At 47.8% G+C, this 23,264-nt stretch overlaps 1 protein-coding gene across 2 annotated transcripts in view; it reads right to left on the minus strand.

Moving 5' to 3' along the window:
* PDHX (pyruvate dehydrogenase complex component X) overlaps positions 1 to 23,264 on the minus strand; it is a 174,637-nt gene that overhangs the window by 21,368 nt on the left and 130,005 nt on the right. Inside the window, exon 13 of one of the 2 annotated variants that reach the window (XM_041723352.1) lies at positions 13,469 to 13,496. The exons of the other annotated variant lie outside the window; for it this stretch is intronic. Coding sequence (XP_041579286.1) covers positions 13,484 to 13,496 — 13 coding nt within the window. The 3' untranslated portion in view covers positions 13,469 to 13,483. Of the gene's footprint in view, positions 1 to 13,468; positions 13,497 to 23,264 lie in introns of those variants that run through there. 2 annotated transcript variants of the gene reach the window in all.

Genomic DNA, 23,264 nt, shown 5'->3' on the forward strand with positions numbered 1-23,264 from the left:
GCATGGCGGGTGGCTGCAGAAATACTAGACCTTGTCTAGACTCGTTGTCTGGGTTTTCACTTCCTGAGACTCATTCATTCTACCTGCCAGAGTTTTGGCACCAAACAGATGGCCACTCACAAGGGTGATCAAAGAGAGTTTTCAGGGGGGCTATTTACAAAGGTGTAGATCTCCTAAGTGGAGACAAACATGGGATAATGAAGCATCCTGGGGTTATAGGGCAAGAAGGTGTTAGGATGATTAGATCTGAAGGGGGAAAGGGAAGAAGCCAGCCCCGTGGGGTCCTGTAGCTGCAAGAGTGAGGGTGAGCAGTGACTACCACACCCTAGATACAATCCACCAGGCTTTAGCACCACGTGGTTGGTGGTCCATGCACTTTACCAGGGTCCCACATCAAGGACAAAGACTCTTCAAAGAATTTCTCTGCTTTGCTGCTCCGGGCTTTCTCCAAGGTGCAAAAAGTCACTTAGTCAACACAGGTATATAGAAACTCAGAAATTCACGGAATTTGTGTTTCTAGGGGCAATTTCAATCTGTAATGAATAGGATTCAATGAAAAAATGGCCAAACTCCTTGGCCTCTGAAGAAATCCTTCCGAGGCATATGCTAACCGTTCCTCAGAGAGTCCTCAAAGTAATTGAGCCCCAGTTGTCCACGGCAAAAACCAGATTATTAATACACACTTACCGGCTTTTCTCCCTTCCTTCTGCTGTCTGGGACCAACTCCCAAGTAAACCACCAACACTCAAGTTCTTTTCTCAGGTGCTGCTTTCAAGGAAACTCAAGCTAAGACACAGAAAGCCAATCTTGGGCAGAAAGCACAATCACTGTCAATCTGCAACCTGACATGAAGAGAACTCGGGGAATAAATAATGGTATTGATCTCTCTCCACCCCACCAGTCCCGCCAGGGCCTCTTGGAATCCAGAGGTGAGAAAACCCAGGTGATGTGGTCTGTGGATATCAGTCTCACAGGGCACAGAGACAGATGGAGAATGGTAGAGTGGATTGCAGAAGCAAATCAAAACTCTCCATCTCAGCCACCCCTGTGGTCCCTCAGAAACTTCAAAGTCCCTCAATGATTGTATCATTTGAGGGTGACGAATTCAGTCACACTGTCACCTGAGATCTCAAACTTTAGTTCCCACCAGAGTTTTTCCTATAAGGTAGTGGAGGAAAGTAGAAGCAAAGAAACAACTGATATAAAATTAGCTTCTAAAGATCCCAATTCTATACCTAGCCATTAAGTCTAAGGCAATGACTATCATTTCCTCCTACCGCCCGTTCTATGCTTCCCAGGCCCTCTGCCAGTGCCATGTTTAGATGAAGTCCTTTACATTTGTGACCCAAACCTTCATCGCCACAGCCTGGGTAGGGCTCTCTTCATTTGGATGCCACAGTTATCCAATGATCAGAACTAAAAGGCAAAGAGTGCCAGGAGATGCCCTGGTATGGAATTCCCCAAGTTCCAAGCAGACTCATTCTTTTTTTTTTTTTTTTTTAAGATTTTATTTATTTATTCATGAGAGACACAGAGAGAGAGAGAGAGAGAGAGAGAGAGAGAGAAAGGCAGACACATGGGCAGAGGGAGAATTAGGCTCCCCGCAGGGAGTCCAATGCAGGATTCCATCCCCAGACCCTGAGATCATGCCCTGAGCTGAGGGCAAATGCTCAATCACTGGGCCACTCAGGCATCCCCAAATATAACCATTCTTGACCCCCTTGTAGAGCATCACCCCAATTTTTCCTTACTAATACAGTGACTCTCTTCTCTCTTTGTTCAGGTATATGAGGTTCCCATAATGGCTAGCAGCAAGCTCAAGCTTATGATTTATTAGAACCATAGCTGTGATCCCTGGGAGAAGCACTCCACCTTTGGGCCCTAGGACTTCCAATCCTATTAAGCTCAAGGACACAGGGAAGGAAGTCAAAAGTTTTTCTAAATAGGTTATTTCTTGTAATAGTGAGAGGGGACACCTTTACCTCCACCCTTGGGTTTCCAGATCTGTGCGTTCTCCAGGTGGGGGAGGTGGAATCACACATTGGCTCTTAGTCAGATGCTACAGACTGTGGGACAGCATCCCTAACCTCACAGGGTGTTGCCTACCAGATAGATCCATAACTGAGGCTTCAGCAGGCTACCTTACTATTATTTCCAGTATGATAGGCAACCTCTAAAATGACCCCCAATGATCCCTGCTTCCAAGTATTCATGCCCTTGTGTATCCCCTTCCCCTTGAATGTGGGCAGGATCTGGTGACTCGCTTCTAATGAATAGAATTTAGCAAAAGGGATGGGATGTCACTTCTAAGATTAGGTTACAAAAGACTCTGGCTTCTGTCTTCCTTATTTTCTCTTGCTTTCCTGTTTGCTTGTTCTGATGGAATCCAGCTGGTCTGTCGTAAGCTGTACTCAGGGGAGGTCTGCATGGCAAGAAACTGGTATCTCCAGCCAATAGTCAGCAGAGATCAGCAGCCTGCCAAGAGCCATGTGGGTGAGTGACTCCTCCCCTGGTTAAGTCTTGAGATGATTACAGTCTTGGCCAACATCTTGCTTCTAGCTTTGTGAGGGACCCTAAGTACCCAGGTAACCATGTCCCTTTTCCTGACCCATGGAAACTGGGAGATAATATTTGTTGCTTTAAGATGCTAAGTTTTGAAGTTATTCGTTAAGCAGCAATCAATAAATAATACGCCCAGCCAGCTCCTTCTGGATGTTGGGATGTGTGGAAACACCAGTAAATTCTGTAGTCATGAACCTCATGTTATACTTTTGTTATAAAATGATTCCCTTGCTTGGAGCCAATGTTATATGGACACCATTCTCATAAATAAAGCTCTCTATACAACCCCAAAAGACAGTGCTGGCAAAGTACTAAGGGTAAGAAAAAACCCCTCTGTAAATGAAATGGGTATCTTCTCCTATGAGGACAAAACCCTATCTTCTCCATAATAGAAGGGACCCAATATGATCATCCTGCTACCAGGCTGGTCCCTCGGGAATGGAACCACATTACAGGCTTATAATGGTTTCTTTTGGGGAACAGAGTGGTCTTGGCCATGGTGATAGCTCTATCAGCCTTGGCAAGGTGACATTTATGTTGTTGGGCCCACTTATGTCATGTACTCCTGCTGCCATGACCCTTTCTCACATGAAGCCCAGGTCATCTGAAAGAAAGACTGACAACCCTCAGACAGATCATTGTGTTTAGTTGATTACTGGGAGATTCATCTGCAGTAAATGTCCTCGGTGAGAATATATAAGACACATTTATCCTCCCACTGTGTGGCTGTTCTCAGGGATCCATTCACATGCCTCTCCCCAGCCTCCTTGTCACCAATCTTCCAGTCCTACTCTTTCCAAGCCCCTGACCTGTCAAAAATTCTACTCATGGCATTTCTCATCACCACTCTTCTTGATATGCGTATGTCTGTAATAGTGGCCATGCACTTCTGTTGGTGCCAGGATCTCATGTAGACCCATCCATAAACTTGGTCTGTCATTGTCTTTTCTTCTTTAACTAACCACCACAAATTTCCATGAAATCATACGTATGGTTGCAAGGAGAAGGAATAAATGCCATGGGGACTGAACTACTTGCTTTTGCAGAGTACTTGTGCCTTTCGGATCACACAGTCTTGCTGATTTTCTAACTGCATTCTTAGTCTGATCGATATTCAAAGATTTTAACCTATTCTTTTCTTTGTGAATGCTTTTTTAGGGTCTCCAAAGTTAGCCAACCCTGTACCATCATCTTTATAATCATCATTGTAACCTAAGTGACTAAGAACCACAAGCCATTGAGCTCAAGACAAAGCTGCACTGCATCGTATCCCCTGCCTCAGTGGAAATGATATAAGTATTTATAAGGCCACAGCACACCACAATAAAGAGCTCTCTTCCTCCCACAAGATAGCTTTATGTGTGCTTAATAAATGTGTTCGCAACTCAATCCCAGAATCCTATTTTGAGGGGCTATTTCCTTGGGCCTCTGCTGTACCATTTATTACCAGTGCCCTGGCACAAAACAAATGGCACTCTAACAAAGGGATTGAAGGGAATTCAGTGAAGGTACTATTTACAAAAGTGTGGCACTCTGAGGTTGTGAACGAGGAAGTCACCATCGCTCCTACATCTACAGAGAAGAAGAATGGAGTCATTCCTGGAACCTAGTGGGGCCTCTAGCTCTAAGAGAGAGCTGGCTTCCATAGAGGAGCCCAACTATTATTGAGGCCTGGTTGGTGGGGTGCTGAGGAATAAACACTATCTCATCCTGCTCTCCTTTCCCTTGGCCTTGTCTGCCATCAGCCATCGATCACAAGTCAGAGAGCAAGAGGCACTGCTGAAGCTGTACATACATGTCAGCCTCCAGAATCCCAGAGCATGTGGGCAAGGGCAGCAGGTGGATCTGGAGGGGCAGATGGGGAGCATTCAGGACATGCCTCATCCCACTGCAGAACAGCCCATCTTCCCAAGAAGGTAAGGAGTTGGCCTAAATGTTGGGAGGTTCCCCTTCTATGATCTTCTCTCAATTCTTCTGTGTTCTTAACCTGTGAAAGGAGCAGGAGTTTCCATGCTTGCCAAGCTGTCTTAGTACCAGAGGAGCTGGGACAGAGTCAAGACATGTGCTAGGGATGGAAAAAACTATGGCAGGATGTGGGTCATTTGACTTTTGCTTGAAGGTTTGCAAAACAAATCATTATGTCTTTAAAAATTTATTATGAAATAGAGCACAATGTTTTCAAAGTATGGTTGAAATAAAGTGAATTTAGGGAGGTGAGGTTTCTCTGTTGAAGAAAGGCATCATTCTCACCTGCCACCAGGTGGGCTTTGGTGGAGAAATTCAAGAAGTACTAAATGACTCTCAAGAGCATCTGTCTCCATATCTGACCTCCAGTGCTCCTTAGATTCAGACTTCTCCAGGCCCCTGAGTTCCACTCCCTTAGCACCTGGATTCATTTTTCAAATAGCTCCAAATAGAAAAGCTCAAGTATGAGAAGGTAGGAAGCTCTCTCAAAAATGCATCTGAGTTCACAAGTCCATCACACCTCAGCCCCACCCCAAAATATCTGAGAGGAATGCAATGCTGCCCTTTGGTTAGCAATGAGCTGTTCCCTGGAGGGCTGCTGGCTTCCCCAAGGGCAAGAGTTGAGTTTAAAAAAAAAAAAAGTGCAGGTTAAAAGGTAAGCAGACACTGGCAGCCCAGATTGTCATGGCAAAATTAGAAAGGGATGGCATAAGAGGTGGAAGCGGAGAGGAGCTCAGCAGTCGATAATGGGGGTATGGAGGTGACCATGGAGGTGGTGGGAGTAATCTCGGGACTCGTGCTAAACTTCATTGTTGCTTCAATAAAGCGAAAGGAAATAGACCTACATCCATCTGGGCTACTGTTATTTACTGGCTCTGAGTCAGGCTGTGTGCTGAGAAGTGGGGACAGCACCCAGGGAGTCAACTGCAGTCCTCCACTCTACCAGCTGAGCTATCGAAGGGATGAGGACAGCACCCAGATCGGGAAAGACGAATCTACTGGCTTGCGTGGCACTCACAACTATCAAGGTGAGGGACAAGAACGGAAAACAAGGAAGCAGACTGACTCATCAACTCAGACACTGACAGGTGTCGTGCATGAAAGAAGCTAGGGGATGGGCAGGGGCTGGCGAACTTCCCACTGAGGGTCAGATGGTAGTTTCAGCTCTGCAGGCCACCTGGTCCCTGTTGCTACTTCTTGTAGGTAGTGCTCAACCCTGCAGCCGCAACACAAAGGCAGCCACAGGCAGTATGTAAATGAGCGTGAACAGATCTGACCTTCTGACCATAGTTTGCCAAGCCCTGGGTTAGGGCAAGCTGGGAGGAGTGAGAGGGATGTTAGACAAAGCTCCCTGGGGACCTGAATAAAAATAATAATAATAAAAAGGGCCAATCATGGGTGGTCTGGGAGAAAAGCAGTCCAGATATGACAATGAGCACTTGCAAACGCCCAGAGGTAAAGGACGTAGCACGTTCCAGGAACAGAATGAAGGCCAGTGCATCTGGAATGTATTAAACCGGGGCCAAAGAAGGTGATGTCACCAAGGTAGGATGCCACTGAGTCTGGAGTTTTTCCCAGGATGACAGGAAGCCATTGGAGGGTTTTAAGCAAAGTGATGATCAGAAACGTCTGTTTCTTGTCAGAGAGAAGAAAGAGGATAGTAATTCCTTATCCAGAGAGCAGCTGGGCAATGTTTAGTGCATGGCAGTAGGTATTACCTGCCTGTGTATTGGTTGGTGGTGGCACTGTGCCTCCAAAAGCCATCAAGTTCAGGAATGGATTTGCAGAATATAAAAATTAATGAAAGGGAATAAGGGAAAAGGAGAGAAAATGAGTGAAAATATCAGTGAGGGTGACAAAACATGAGAGACACCTGACTCTGGGAAACGAACAACGGGTAGTGAGAAGGGAGGTGCATGTGGGGTTGGGGTGACTGGGTGACGGGCACTGACGGGGGCACTTGGCAGGATGAGCACTGGGTGTTATGCTGTATATTGGCAAATTGAACTCCAATGAAAAAAAAAAGTTCAGGAATGGATGGGGGAGCACCGAAGCCAGCGAGCACCTGTCCTGTATTTTAGAGACAAGTGAACTGAAACCCAGAGAGGTTAAGCGCTTTGCCCAAGATCACCCAGCAAGTCAGCAGCAGAGCAGTCCAGGAACCTTAAAGAGAGAGAATGTCGGCAGAGAAGCTTGGCCTGATAACAAAGCATTCATTGTGGGAAGGGCAGGATGATTCTGGATCCAGTATGGTGATGTCACTTGGCTATATTAGTGAGCCCAACCCCATACGGGCTTAATGGAAGATCTCTGGGGAGAGATAAGCTACGAGAAAAACCCGAGCAGCAAAGGTTGCCAGGTGCCATGGAGTTGCGTGGTGGTCTCGAGCGCACGGATGTGGCCTTGGGCATGCTCGTTCTTCTGGCCCCTGTGGGCTGAAGAATCACGGACGTGAGACTCCAGTGGAAGAGGCCAGAGGTGGACAAGGGGACAGTAGCAGGCACCAACTGGGAGTGACAAGGGCTTGTTTATGAGAGCCTTTCATAAAACCCCGAGAGAGCTCAGAAATACTTTAGTGACACTCCGAGAAGGGCTGACGTGTGTGGTAGCAGGTGAGACCAGTGGGACATGATCTATTGCTGTCAAGTGCATCCCATTGTTGCCACCCTGTCCGGTGCACTCTCAGGAAGCACGTGTCACGTTGCAAATTCAGCTGAGAATATTTGCACCCGTATCCTTGTGCATTCAGCAAATATACTGGCATCACCTCAAGTATCTATTGCCTCTTCCCAAACCCTGGTTTCTCTGGGGGCTAATACACATGGTGCTAGAGCCCCCAGGCCTGTGCTAGAAGCAAGCTTTGGCAACCTCGCAACCCCGTTGGGTGGGACAGGACTATGACAGACAGAAGGGTCCTGTGTTTCGTGAGGAATAGGGCAGGGCTGGGCAGCAGGAGGGCCATGCCCGGGGTCTTGAAGTCAGTCCTCAGGAGATGGGGCTCCCCTACAAACAGGGCCGCAAGGTCCCACCGGGGTAAGACCCGATGGCCTGCCAGCCAGGGTAGCTTTCCTATTATTCCCAGACGAGGGCCCCGAGTTCTGCCTCTTGCATGGCAAAGCTAACTTGCTATTTTTAGGGGGGAAAACTGCAGTGAAATGTACTTTCCAATTTTAGGGCTCCTGCCCGGGCTCTATTCCTAGTGACCAACTGGAAAAATACCTCTCATTCTGCATGTACATATTTGAAAACTGGCCAGTGGTTTCAGAGTCCACTCCTTGGAGAGAGTTTGCAAGAGAGAATCAGTTCCAAACAACAACAGGCCCCTGCTTCCAGGAAAATGTCTGCCCGTAGTTTTGCACAGAGGACGCTAACCTTCATGACGCCAACGTTACTACCTTCAGCCACAGGGAAATTGGAATCTGTGTTTTGCTTCTCGGGGAGATCCAGCTACGGCCTTGGGGCTTTCTGCTAATGAAGATGACGCAACTGTAGAATGCATATGTAGGAAAAGTCAGAGCTCTGAGAAAAATGCCAGGCCTGTTGTGACTTTCTTCCAGTAGGTTCCATGTTCAGGAGGAATCACGGACCGTGACAGAGGAGGCCCTTGATGCTTTCCTGAAAACAACACTGAACAGAAGATGTGCTGCATGGGCCCCAATTGCCTCTACTCGAGAGGGTGCCTGGGAAGGGGTGGATGGGAGGGAGCCACAGAAGCCAACATCGACTGGAACGTCAGATGATCTTCACAGCGGGACTGGGGCGGGCAAGGGAAGTCAGCTCTGTGGGCCCAATAGGACAGTTACATAGCTGGCGTTACTCAAAACATTTCAAATGTGCTTCCATTTTTAGGAGATGGAAACTGGGCCCTCCTTCTGGGGCTGATGACTCATCTTTAACCGAAGGTATACTTACTTAATGAGGCTGGGCAATGCCTCTGGAAGGGCCCAGGGCCTGGCTTCTCAAACTGGAGTACCTGTTCCCTGGGACTATGTGGACAATGACAGGGACACGAAGTTTAGGAAAACAGACCATATGTTTCTGGAACATTCTTTTCACTTGCAGACCGATAGCTAAAAAATAATGTTACGGTATATAACGTATCAGTGAGGCCCACTGATGCCCATTTCCAGTGTTTCTCTATCGGGAAAATGTCCTGTACTGCGAGTCCTGCTGGAATCCACTCTTCCGTCTTCCCTTGTAGCAAGGCTGCTGGTCACGTCATAGGCCGCACACTCACACAAGACTCCGCAGAAAGCCATCCAGGGAAGGGGGCCTTGAGGAATCCACGTTTGGGCAGCAAGGGGGCAGAGGCATCCTTTTCCACGTGCGGTAGTTCTGGATCTTTGGTGTCATCCCCAGTGGGATCAGAGAGAGAAGCCCCATCTGGAATGAGCTACGGTGTTTGCGTTCAAGGCTGATGCCAATGGGGATTCACTGGGGCAGCCCCTGCCAGGTGGTTTGGACAGGTTTCCTATGCGTGGAGGGCATGACTTTCTGATTTGCCCTCAAAATCCACAGTTGCCCTGATGTCTCGTTGTGTCTGAATTAGCAGAAACGGGCTCTGCTGTTTTCAACTGAGAATGGAAACCGCCACACGTGGATGGATCATGGAGCCAAGCGCCATGTCCACCATCCAAATGCCAATGAAATCTCACACTTGTATTGAGCGCTTTAAGCTAAGTCCTTTTTATTCTTGTTGGCTGGTAGGGACATTTTGGTGGAAATGTCTTGAAAATCCCTAGCCTAAGGTAAAGTATGGGGAGGGGGGGAGAAAAAAGGAAATAAATGAGAGGTGGGAAAGAGGCAACATAGAGGGAAAAGGAGGCACAGGAAGACAAATAAGTGAAAGAAATATTTGTGTACATACTTGTCTGCCTTAAAAAGGTGGAGACATAATTATCTCGTGTGTTCCTCCCGTCAACCTTGTGGCAGTCCCCATTCTGCAGATATAGAAGTGGAGGCTACGCAGGGAGGCTATGGGACCTGCCCAAGCATATGCAGGTGGATGGCAGTGTTGAAGCAGAGACTTGCCCGTCAAATCCCGCTCTACCACACGTTGGGTCAGGTGCTCTGTTTCCTTATCTTGTTTTCCCCAACAGTAGAGGAAACGGCAGCCCAGAGAGTAAGAACCAGAAGGCCTCCTTCCTACCTCCCTCTCCCAGGGGCTTTCTCTCTAAAGCTTGTCCCCCAACACCCTCTCCGCGCCAGGTGACCAGGTCATTGCGGCCCAGGGAGGCAGTCTGGCAGGCGTGGCTCTGCTCAGGCGCTGTGGCTTCGGTGTTGGAATCCCGCTCTGGGCAGCAGGCACTGTCCTCAGAGAGTGTAAACAGTCCCGGGCCAGAGGCCCTGTGGCTTCCAGGGTGCTGTTGCCTTTGGCTGGAACAGGAGCTCTGTGTCTTCTTCCCCTGCGGTCCCTCTCTCTAGGCAGTGCCACAGGGCCTGGGCCTCACACACACACATGGCTTTGTCTGGCACGACACATGCCCAAAGAGCCCTGAAAATGGGAACCGAGCTGCTGAGAGCCAGCATCTCCTTTTGGAAACCTGTGCACTGCTCCGTGGCCTGTGTTGGCAGGACAGCTTGAGGAGAGGCTGAGAAGAGGGGAGACCCAGGCCCACTGAGTGCCTGTGCCCACAGCTTCTGGCCGCATGGGGCTGGAGCCCGATACCACTTGTGAGTAGAAGGGAGAAGGCATAACGGGGGTGCAGGAGACACCCCAAAAGAATCCAGAACTTAATTGCTAATAATTATGGCTATCATTTGTTGAGTACTTAGCACAGCCATTCTGTTGAGTACTTCCCATGCTCATTCTATCTGAACAAAAACCCTGAGAATAAGTACTGTTGTAATCCCTGTTTTTCAGACAAAAAATGGTTAAGGGATTTACCCGAAGTCCCACCATTAGAGAATGGCAGACCAGAGATTTGAGGCAGGTCTTACAGACTATGAGAGCCATATGTACTTAGTAAGTACTTAGCCTTTTGAGTTCTAGGTGGCTCACAAAACAAACAGATCTTTAGGAACAGTGAATTTAGTAGTGACTCTAAAATTTTTGTCTCCCCTACAGTTGTTTAAGGATTGTGCATCCAAATCCAGGCTGAGCTCCTCAGTTGAGCTCCTGAGGACTCATCCACGGTGTTCCTTAGATGCCCACCAGGAACTCCACCTGACACTCTCCTGTTCTCACAGCCTGCTAAGGCTGTCAAGAGATTAACCATGTTCATACTGAGTAGATACAAGAAACTGGACTGGTGGGATTTTCTTTATTTTATAGCCCATATGATGCCAAGTATGGGCTGGTAACATTTCAGTGCTTATTTTCAAGGCTGGGTTACGGTCTCAGACATCCTCAAGCCCTTTATCCCTCTGCTGGAGGGAGGTGGAGTGATTTTTGTCCCTGTGCATAAGTTTCTACTCCATACTCCACTCCACCTCATCCCTATTTTGGGGATTACATCTCTGACTTGCAGGGAAGGAGCAGAAATAGGTAAGAGAGGAAATATCATGCCCCTTTGTCATATAAGAAGAATGCTAACTCAGACCCACCTTCCTCAGTGTCCGTTCAGCCCCTGTCTCCTTGCTAAGGTAGGAACAGGCTGTGGCAGATGGATTTTACATATAATGCATGCAGGAGGCCTACATGGGTCTTGGGTCTACAATTAAATGCTGCTTGGAGCCAGGACAGAAAACTCAACCACCAGGATTACGAATACGTGGCCAGAGCTGACATTGCTAGTCAATCACAGCACTCCTCGGAATCAGGAGGTGACCTCTCAAATGCTCAAGAGATGCTCTCAGCAGCCATTACAAATCAATCAGAGTGCATGAGATAAGGCCTAGTTTTAAACGTAAGCCAGCCTGTGTGCTCCTTACAGGGAGAGACCCTACCTTATGGATGTGTTCATCTCCCTTCAGTGTAACCCAGTTCAGAATGGTAAAGTCTGAGTAGCCCTCAGTGCTTGTTGAATGCATAAAAGAATGAAATCGTGAATTAAGGTAGTGATTTAGACAGATGCGACTTAGTCTTCTTCTGGGTACTCGATCTTTGACGGAGGTCTTCTGGATACCAAATTTGTGCCTTGTTCACATAGATCCTCTCTTGCTACTTGAGCTCTACAATTTTCCTCAAGGAGCCCAAAGCTGAGGAGCTTGTGCATCAGTGTCCTAGAGAGCCGTTAGTGAAATAATCCTTTGCCTGTACCTTTCCTGTACCCTCTACCATAGAAGTCAGACAAGAGTCCGTTGATCTGTAGCCAGAAGACCCATTAGAATAATAGACACCAGGGTGGATTTTCTCAGCCTCTGATGACTAAATCTTTGTTCCCAGGCCAAGCTTCTCTGCTTGACTTGTTCTTCCCTTGGGATGACTTCTCTCCTGGGAGGCACCCCATGCAAATAACCTTTTAACAGACCTGCCCTATCAGTTCCTCAGAGTTTCCTAGTCATGACTAAATTCCAGCAGTGGACGCAGTGTATACCTAATCTCTTCCTCTTCCTCTTTAGCTCAGAGATCAGACGTGGCAGTTAGTTGCTGCTACATAACAAACCACTCCCAGATCCAGAAGCTTAAAATAACAGCCATTCCTTGCTTCTCACAAGTCTACAGGTCAGCTGGATGGTTCTACTGGTCTGGATTGGGCTTGGCTGATGTTGGCTAGGCTCACTCACGTGCCTATGGTTAGTTTGTTAGGTAACTGGGGGATAACTGGTCTAGGATGGCCTTGATGGGATGACTTGGCTCTCTTCCATGTGTTTCTGACTTACTTCCAGCAGATGAGGTTGGGCATGTTCTCATGATGAGGGCTAGGGTTAAAGAGGGAAAGCAGAAATAGATCCCTGCTTTTCAAGCCTCTGTTGGGGTCAAAGTTGATTATATAACTAAACAAAGAGTCAGTGTGAGAGTACACTAGTAAAGGGGAGATGTGGAGAGGCATGAAAATGGGCATGAATGCAATCAGTCCCACCACACCATGTTACAGGATGTAGTCTTCACCAGTGGGAAACATTTGAAACAGTGCCTGGATGTGATCCTGACTCCCTCACATGATGGGAAAGGTTTCAAATCAATGATAGTCATACTTCAGATGAATGTCTTAGGATCAAAAGCCTCAACTGAAATGCTCTCTGGTGTTGAGCAGGCTTTGACCCTGGTTGGTCTGCTAGGCTTTCCTCAAGAACCTCAGAAGATGGAGCAAAAAGGAAGGACTTCCCTGGAGAATCAAAGCTGGTTTGAGGGTCCCCAGCCACTTCCCCTCTGTGTCCTGAAATTACTTTATATCCACAATGACACAGACAACCAGCTTCTTGTCACTCTCCATCTCTGGCTCTCGTACCAAGCTGGGCATCCTTCCACTTGCTTAGATTTCTACAGCAGTTGTCATCATCTGGTGATTTGGATGTAGTAGGTGTCAAAAGTGGGAGTGAGGATTCATTTTTGGTGCTTCCAGAAGCTCATTTCCTATCTGGTTCCAGTGGCCACTCTTTAGCCAAAGCAAGTTCTCAATCTCAATAGTGAAATCATTCAGGAAGCCCAGACTGATTATGCCTTTCTGAAAGTTTTACTCCCTTCAACTCCCATCCTGGACCAGCTGAGCCCTATTGCAGATTTGATCATTCTCATGGGGTAGACTAAAATGCCCTACAAGGATTATTGCATGCATCAAGGTTGCAAACTGGCAACTACCTTTTGGAGAATCATCTCAACTGAAGAGATCTGAAAAAAAAAAAAGCAGTTCTTTTGCAGGTTTTTCACTCTTTGGTGAGGTCCCTCCTTTAGGAATGAGCAGCAGGATTTTGAAGTCTTCTCCTTGGGTGAGCAGATACATGAAAAGCCCCTATTTCTTATATCCTGACCCTTAAAAAAATCTGAAGCAATTCCAATCACCTTTCTCATTAATCTTGGATGTCAATTCCCCACCCTTTTCTTTGCAACGCTCTGGGTAATCACTCCAATTGATCAGAGCTGGCACCTGAAATGAAAAAGATTTATCATATTGAATAAGGATGGACCAAAGATTCTAAGGTAGAAATGAGTAAAATGGCTTATTGTTATGGGTTGAATTGTATCCCCTAAAAATTTATAGGTTGAAGTCCTAGCCCTCAGAATGCAACTTTTTTGAAAATAAGCTTTTTGCAAATACAACTAGTTAAGATGAGACTATACTGAAGTATATGACCTAATCCAATTAGACTAGTATCATATAAAAAGAGAAATTTGCACATACAGGCACCCAGGAAAACCATTTGAACATGAAGACAGAGCTGTATAAGCCAAGGGAGGTCAAAGATGGCCAGCAAACCACCAGAAACAAGAGAAGAGGCCAGGAACAGGCAGGCTATCACAGCCGTCAGAAGGAACCAACCTGCCAACACCTTGATCTCAGACTTCTGGCCTCTAGAACTGTGAGACAACACATTTCTGTTGCTTTGGCGCTCAGTTTGTGGCCGCTTGCCATGGCAGCCCTAGAAAATCCACACACGGGTCAAAGAGAATCTTGCCTATGGAGCAGATTATTTCTAGAAAGTTCAAAGAGAGAGGCAATTTTAAAACAGAAAGGTAACTTGGAAACCAAATAGACAACCTCTTTCCCCGCAGCCACAAACCTATTTACAAATAAAGAAACCCAAGCCCAGAGAAGTCATGGGGTTTACCTACAGCCACTGAGTCAGCTAATCAGAGCTGCGAATTAAGGTTAAGTCTTTCAACTGTCACTTCCCTGCGCCCAACTTCAGTGTGTATTTTGTTTTGCCATTTGCAAATGCACACCTCCTCTAATTTACCATGACTGGAAGGGAAGGACTATATTCATGGGCTACAGCATGGTGCCTCACTTGTAGCAACAAATAACATTGGTTACTTATAAGCTAATTATTTCCAGGGTCTTCCACAGGATAATCTTCCTGTGGACCCCAGAAATGGTGCTTTTCCAAAAGCAATGGCGATGTTGGAGAGAATAGGAAGCAAGGTTCTCTAAGTGTCAGGCTGTGGACAGCAAGTCCCAATGGCCTGCGAGTGATCAAGCCCTGTCCTCAGTCAGCCTGAGCCAACAGCCTTCTGCTGACAACACGGTGCTCAGGGTGGAGCAAGCCATGGAGAGGCCTGCCAGGCGCCCAGAAGATCCTGGCCGGCTCCCTTCTGCAGCTACAAATTTATGTCTCCTCCCCGGCTGATATGCTTCTATCTTTGAGGCAGGGGCCCTCTTATTTATCTCTACACCCTCCACGTTGCCCACAGCCTAGGGGTGGACTCGACCATGGCAGATTCCCAGGGAGCGTGTGTCGGCTTGGACAGACCGCCTATGCAGCCGCCTAGCTGTCGAGCACAAGAGGAAAACTTACAAGGTGTTATTTTGCTAAAAATATACCTCTGAGGGCAATCTTGTGCCTTGTTATTTGTAACTCTTCCTTTCCAAAGCTAGAAGAGCGTTGAAAGAAATCATCATCAAAATGCCACTTTTCAACACTTAAAATGTCTGCCCAAGTTTAGAGAACAAAGCTTCAGCCAGTCCAGTCTCCCCAGGAAAATCTCACACGTGGCACACGTATGATGTAAATTGTGCACTGTGCTCGGTTTTCCACAATAAACAAGAGCTTAGGATGTGGAACTCGTTTTATACGTATAGTAAGATCAGGTTCATGATTATATTAATGTATTACAAATAGCAAATATATTAAAGGCACTTATGAGATGACCTCATAGGACTCACATTTCACTTTCACAATCCGTTTTGGTATTCTTATGGTTTAAATGGGTTCTGGGGAACAGAATATAATTTGCTATAATTGAACTGGCAGGAAGTCAGGATGGGCTTTATTTATGACAGCTATTCAAGACCTGCTCAGACTGTGTGCAGCAGGCAGTCGCTGGAGTATGTCTGGTCTGGCTCCAGAATTGTGGGGCTCAGGAGCACCGTGGACATGCAGCAGGGAAGTCAAGGATCTCTCCTCCCCACTGCCTGTCACCCCAACCTCCAGGAGGTATCAACCTCCAGCCCACTCCAGGGACACAGACGGGGGTAGGTGAGAGGACCCCACCAGGTTGAATGCTGTGACCATGTGCCATGGGGTCATCCCTCCCTGCATCTTCCCCTAGGTCTCCTACTGGGAGCAGAAGGGAGAATGGGGTCTCCTGCCCGCTGGTAAAACCTGGTAAGCCGACCTGGGTGAGAGAGGCCACAGTCATGGAATGGGGGAGGGGAAGGGCAAGTCAAGCGAGGTCTGGGTCACTAGGGGCTGGAGCTGGGCTGCTGGACCACCAGTGAGCTGAGCTCCATTGTCCCATCACACTTCATCTATGAACACAAATTCAAAGATAAAAATTAAGAAATGCAAGACCGCAGCAATGTCTCAGGTTAAAGTCAAGCCAGGCCCCTTGAGCATGAGTCTTAGACAACTGCCCCAGTTGCTTGCCCAGGAATCCAGCCCCACCTGGCACATTTGCTTCGGGGCTTTCTTTTCCATATGGGCTTTACGAGATGTGTCGGTCCCATGTTTAGCACGTACCGTTTCGCTCAATGCCACATAAGAGCTTGGCCAAACTAGCTTGTAGGATCTTTGGGAGTCATCCCTACCCTGGTTTCTCCCAAAGCACATAGAATGATGTTTTGGACACACAAGGCACTCACAAACACCGCATAAGTCATTTAAGTCCCAAACTGGTGTGCCGAGAGTTCAAATATCCCGTTAAATTACAGTTTTCATCAGGGCCACGTGGCCCTCCTGCCTGCCCACAGATTCCCACATAGCGTCTGAGTTAGAAAGGGCAGAAGGGGCAATCTCAAGGCACGATGCGGGAAGAGGAGGGAGGTGGGGGGTTCTGAGAAAGATACTGGGTGCTGGCCCTGAGCCTCGGCGCGCTGATATACATGCACCATAAAGCAATGTTGGGTCTTCAGGGAGAATTAGATAATGATGTGCCCTGGAAACCATAAGAAAAATGGAGACACGCCTTAAATGTTGTGGTTAAAAGCTGGAAACCGCAACCTCTCAGCTCCTTACCACCGAGACTTCTTAATAACAAAATCCCTTCCTGACTCCGAGCATAATTGCCTGGAAGAGGGAGCAGGAGATGAGGTCCTTCGGCCTGCAAGGCTCAGAGGCCTATTGGGCTGACTCACTGGCTCCCTGCTGCTTGAGGCCTCCCTGCCAAAGGGCTGCTGGGAGGAGAGTCACGAAGCCCAAGGATGGAAATAGCCCTGCTCGCTGGGGGAAAGAGGATCTTGGCGCGCTCTCTTCCCGTCCTCTTCCAAATACCGACCGAGCATTTTTGCACCTCGGCCAGTTGCCATGGAGAGCGTGTGGGGAACACATGTAAATACTCGGCATGGCTGAGACACGCTGAGGTCCTCCAGGCAGGGGGTTCCTCTTCCCCTTGGCCCTTCTCTAGCCGGCCGAGAGCTGCAGTCCGCAGCCACATCAGTAGGCCCCGTGGTTTCAGGCCTCAGACTCGGGCAGCTCGTTTTTAAGGAACCCGGCTGCTGGGAGGGACTGGGAAACACCCCACATCTAGACCATGAGACCTACGCTTGCAAGGCTGTCCCACCGCCTGCTTTGCTCCAGTCCGTCTTCTCATCTGTAAAGTAGGGAAAAGAAAGGCCTTTCTGTGGGGGGAGAGGATGAGGAGAAAGGACGCACGCTTTGCAAAGACTGACCGAGCGGCAGTCTTACAGCCTAACTGGGCACCCCAAGCCTTGTCCCATCCAACCCTGTTATTGGGGGCTGGCCCCTGGACGGGGTGGCATTCCTTCCTGGAGTTCGCACCTTGTGCTGAAGGCAGGGCGACCGACAGCAGCAGCCCAGGCCCCAGGGCTTGGCCCGGGCCTCTCTCCTTCCACCTCCCGGGGTGACCAAGGCCCTCCTGCAGCCTTCCCCCCCAGGACAACAGAATCACTCAGCCACCAATCTCTTCTGACCCTTGAAGAAAACCAGGTGTCTTCTTATAACACAAATACCTCCCCACCCCCTCACCCCTGCCCAAGGCTTCGAGAAGCCCACAAATCCAGCAGCAAGAACCTCTTCCTCAGGGGGCTCCTGGGGCCGGAGTGCCCGTGTGGGCAAGCACTGGTGGGGATTCCCAAGGGAGCCCCTCGGAGGCCAGCTCCTTGTGTGGCTCCTTTGGGGGTGTGGGAGGGGCGGTCGGGCCCAGATCAGGGTGTTGTCCTCGAGGACTGACTGCTGCCACCCACGCTCTGGAGAGCTTCTTTCTCACCAGAATGTTCCTTTGTAGCTCCCTGACAACCCGATTCGATGCTGTGGTGACGAGAGGAAACAGTGCAAACCGGTCGCCAGCAGGGAGGGGCTGGGTGGACCTGGGCCTGTGGGGCCCCCCGTGGTGCCCACTCCCCACTCCAGGGACCTGGGGTCACTACCACTCAGCTAGGGCATCGCAGCCCCCAGGGGCAGCAGCCTGGCCCCGGCTCCCTGCATCACACAGGCAGGTGGTGGGGCGAAGCTGGGACCCCCCGCCTGGGGCCCAGGCCTCCCTGCCCAGATGTGCAATCTGCTGAGGCCAGGAGCTCACCACACACTTCGGGGGAAGAACGGGTGGGGGGCGGGGGGAGCAAGGAGGTGAGGAGGGAGGGAAAATGAATGGGAGCTGGGGAAAAGGGAGACCAGCTAGGCCCAGGGCATCCCACACTCCCTTCCCCTGACACCCTACACCCCAAATCTCCCATCTGGAAGGAAATAAGACAGGCAGTCCTGACTTACGATGGCTTGACTTCATGATTTTTTGACCTTACGAGAGTGTGACAATGACACACTTTCAATAGAAACCGTACTTGGAATTCTGAATTTTGATCTTTGCCTGGGCTGGTGATACACAGTGTGATCCTCTCCGGTGACGCTGGGCAGGGCAGCGAGCCCCAGCACCCGGTCAGCCACGCGATCACCAGGGTCAGCGATGATACGACTGCAGCGATGAAATTATAGTTTGCATAATAAAATGACAGTGATAAAATTACAACGGCCATTCTGCTTCTCACTTTCAGCAGAGTATTCATAAATTACACATGACAGTCAACACTGTATTCTAAAACGGGCTTTGTGTTACGTGGTTTTGCCCAACTGTAGGCAAAGGTACGTGTTCTGAACACGTTTAAGGTAGGCTAGGCTAAGCTGTGGTGTTCGGTAGGTTGGGGTGTTATGTGCTTTTTAGACTTAACGATATTTTCAATTTGTGATGGGTTTATTAGGACATATGTGATCTATAATGTAAATACATATATAAATTATATTATATATAATAATATATAATATTATATATATATATGTGTATATATATATATATCTCAGAATTTCCATGAAGTTGAGAAAGGAAGAATAATAGCATCTTGCAGGGTTTTTTGTTGTTTACCTTTGCCAGGAAAGGAAAGAGAATTACAATATGAGACATTGAGAGAGGGAAGACATGATAGTAACAAGTAGGAGCAAGCTGAGACCTCATTCATTCAATTAGTAAATAGCGTAGGAGCATTTGCCATATACCAGGCCCTGTTTTAGGCATGGGGGATCCAGCAGTAAACAAAATAGACAGGCACTCTGCCCTCATGGAGCTCACATTGAAATGCGAGAGGCAGGAAATAAGAATGACCGATTTACTTTTTAAAATGACAAAATTACAAAAAAAAAATCCAAGTAAGTAAAATACATTGTGCACACACATACGCAAAAAGCAGAGGGAAAGTAGAAGAGATTTGCAAGATTTGCTACGTATCCTAGTATAAGCAGAGGGTCCTCGCTGTCAAAGGGGCAGCTGAATCAAGTCCTGACAGATAAAGACTGTGAGCTGGGCTGGTTATCGGAAAGAATATTCGAGACCAACAGGAGGCGGCTGCAAGAAGGGAAGGGGAGGTGTGGAGGAGAGAGGGTGGGGCCGCAGTGTGAAGCGTCAGTTCCAGGAGGGAAGGGATTTGCGCTTTCCGGGTGAGTTAAATGGGGAGATATGGGAGGGTCTCACGTAGAGAAGGGGCGCGAGGTGACTTCTGTGGAAGGGCCGCAGGGGCTGTCTCACGGAGAACAGCCTGGGGACAGAAGGCCGCAGATACTCTGAGTTCAAAGTCTGCTCTCCCTTCCTCAAGGAGGAGAACTGGAAAGTGCTCAAGAGGTCACAGACAGGAACACCACCCTACCTCGCTCCTATGTGATCAGAAGGGCTGAGAAACTGGAAATGAGATACTTTGGGTGTGATTCAGTGCTAATTGACGGTGTTCACACACAACCTGAAATCATCTTGGCTCTCACCGGTGGTTTATCTCCCGTCCCTTGGAAAGTGTGATGCAGAGGGCAGCCAAACATTCACCATGCAGGAATCCGTAATTTATCTGGTCCACGGAGGTTCTCTGTGGGAAGATGCTGTTCAGCTACTACATAGGGGACGCTCAGCCTGACCTCTCCTTAACTCTGTCACCGGGGCTAAAATTCAAAATATTAAATATTTTGTGAAATACTAAAATTCAAAATATAAAATATTCTATTCAAGTGCAAGGCAGTCACCAATTGATCCACACGCAATCAGACATGCAAAAATATGCAGCTTCTTTGTGTGTGTTTTTTTTTATAGGCAATCAATTTTCTTCCCAACTCTATAGAATTTGGAGGAAAAGACTGGACTTACACACTCAGTGAGCATATTCTGGATTCTTGTACTCTCCCGACACAGCACCTGGGTCTCTGGTTGGTGGAGGTATCATTGCTATGTGGCTGTGGGTGTGGGAAATAGCACGGTGAACTCTGGTCTTGGTGGTCTGTTTAGTCTGTGCTAGTAACCCCAGTTGCCCCCAGTCACCCCTGGTCGAGTTTGTTTATTGGCATGCGGTGGCATCTCTAGCCAGAGGACCTTGACACAGCCACTGCCCCTAGAAATCAAACCACGTGATCTCACTGGCCTCCATTTCCAAACCTCAGGACTCTGCATTGCCGGTGATCCCTGACCTTCAGCAGAGCATGTGGGACTACAGAGATATATCACCTCACTGTCCACCAAGGTCCCTCCTCTGCTAATACCACCCTACCCCACTCAAGCATGAGAGACATGCTGCCAAGACAAATGTGGGGCTTCTCCTAGGTGCTTTCAGCCTCCTCCAGGTTAGATGGGGGAAAGTAGGTCACTTGCCCCAATATTGTTAGTCTCTCCATATTTTTCTGACTGCATCCCTGCTTCCCTCCCCAAGGCTTGGCCCCAAGGAGGAGGCAAGGCATCCTAATATGTGAAGGTCCTACCATGCCCCTACCTCTTTTCTCATTTCTGTACTCTCCTCTGCAGGAAAGAGTACCTTTCTTACCTTTCTGGTAAGAATGTTCCCCTCAAAATATTCCCCCTCTTTGCTACATTGACACCTTGCCTGCCCACTTCCTTGGGGCCCTGATGGTGGTGTCATGTGTGCCCACAGAGAAGCAGACACTGGGGCAGAATTAAGAATGTAAGAGGTTTATTGGGTAGTGACCCTTCTGAAGAGAAAAGATGGAGAAAACAAGATTGGACAGGGAGAGCCTCTGACCACTCTAAGTTTTGGCCAACCTAATGGGGAATTCCAGAACACAGACCACTCATCAGAGGAAGGCCATGTTGGAAAGAAACAGCCAGGCCTGGCACCCGCTATTGCTCAACCATTGGCTGGGGGCTGCCCCAGCTCAAAAGGTGAAGCAGATTCTAAGGTGCTAATATCTTTTAACTCCACACCTTACAGATGACCGGCAAATTCCTTCCTGAAGGGAGACCCAAGTGGCCTCCAGCACAGGGTGGAAAGGTTCCTAGAGATATGATCAATGGGGTGAACACTAAAATCACATCAGCTTAATATTTTCTACATCCTCCATATTACCCAATCTCTTAAAGTCATCACTGAGCATAATCTTAGCCCACATCCTCTTCACTGCAGGTGAGGTTCATCCACTGACCACAGCATAGAGCATGTCACACAGATTTGGCTTCTCCTTGAACCTCTGCTAAGAGCATCTGCACAAAACACAATGCTGGCATGATGGCCCTCATGGAACCTTTGGCTTTTCACCTGAGACTTAGAGATAAAGACAAATTCCCCAAATGCCCATTTTAATTCAATTTTTGGAACCACCAGGTGCCCAGCAGTTAATCTAAATCCCCTCCCTGCTTTTTTTTTTTTAAACCAAGATAGCATTCTCTGTGCTGCCGGGGAAACTTTAGTGGTTTCTCAATAGCAAACTAACGGTGATGGATGCTTACAAATCTTTAGCAAAGAAACTTTCTGTGAGTCAGAAGCCTATCATCCAACTGTCTGTTCACCAGGTTTCCTTCCTGTGAGTCACCGTAAAAAGCTTGACTTCTTCTTCTCAGTTTTCAGCCCTTTTCTAATTCATTCAATGGCAACTGAAGTCACATTATAATTCTTGGAAGTGTTGAGAGATGCAGTTGGTCCTCTCTCCCAGACAGCCCTTGGAAAGGAAGTAGCAGAGAGGAACCGGAAAGAGGTGAGAAAGAAGTCTGTATGGTTGGAGGGAGAAGCAATAAGAGACTAGAAGAGAAACCAAAGGACTAGAAATTTCTTGTTGCTTCAGAAGTCAAAATATTGTTTAGTTTTGTTATGGTTTATCGCAAATCGGTGGCCACTTTCTTAGGAATGATGTTATCAGAAAAAAAAAAAACACAGGATTCCAGTTAAATCTGAATTCCAAAAAATTTTTTTCATTATAAATATGTCTGATGCAATATTTCAGACATACTTATGTTAAGATTTTTTTTCATCGTTTATCTGGAATTCAAATGAAACTCAGTGTCCTGCATTTTTATTTGCTAAATCTGGCAAGCCTACCCAGGAGACATTTCTTTTTTTTTTTTTTTTAAGATCTTATCTATTTATTCATGAGAGACACAGAGAGAGAGGCAGAGACACAGGCAGAGGGAGAAGCAGGCTCCATGCAGGGAGCCCGGTATGGGACTCAATCCCGGGACCCCAGGATCATGCCCCAGGTCAACTCAGGCACTCAACCACTGAGCCACCCAGGCGTCTCCCCAGGAGACATTTCAGACTCATTGCCTTGGGTTGATGAGGGTGACAAGCTACCATACTGAAGAGGAAACAGAAGGTAGCACCATACTCCTACTTTCTAGAAGAAAGATCCAAATTATTTGGACCTGATAGTTCCTTCTTTCTGGGGCAGCCTCTGCCTTCCAGCTCTGTGGAGCACTAAACACTTGAAACTGACCATTGGTTCAGACCAACCAGTAGGTCACTGAAATTGGACTCAGTGTCCTAGACTTGGTCTCTTCCCTAACTAAGGTAGGCTTGAGTCCCACAATTCTACTGAGCCTCTCAATTCCCACCATGCTGGTTCTGTCAATAGGATTCAGATTTTGTGTTGGTTTCTGCCTCTACCTGAGATACTGAATTCTAGAGCATTCAGTTATGGTTTTGACATCTAATCTTTGCCATCTGACCCTTCCCTCAGCGCATGCCTAGGGTGGGTCTTCAAACCAAGCATGTCAACTGGGGCCCCAACTCCAACTCTAACCCTCATCATCCTGGAGCACAGGGGTAGCCAAACGATTTCTGTTAAAGGGTCAGATAGAACAATTTGGGGCTCTGCAAACTCTACAGTCTCTGTCAATTCTGGCACCGTAGCATGAGCAGACAATATGTGTTCCAATAAAACTTTATTTACAAAAACAGATAATAAGCCAGATTTGGCCCACAGACCACATATCTAGAAAATCTTGTCATCTGGCTCTTTTTGCCCAAAAGTTTCCACTTAGATATAGATGT

The sequence above is a fragment of the Vulpes lagopus genome, chromosome 11, assembly GCF_018345385.1.
Source record: "Vulpes lagopus strain Blue_001 chromosome 11, ASM1834538v1, whole genome shotgun sequence".
Classification (NCBI taxonomy): Eukaryota; Metazoa; Chordata; class Mammalia; order Carnivora; family Canidae; genus Vulpes; species Vulpes lagopus.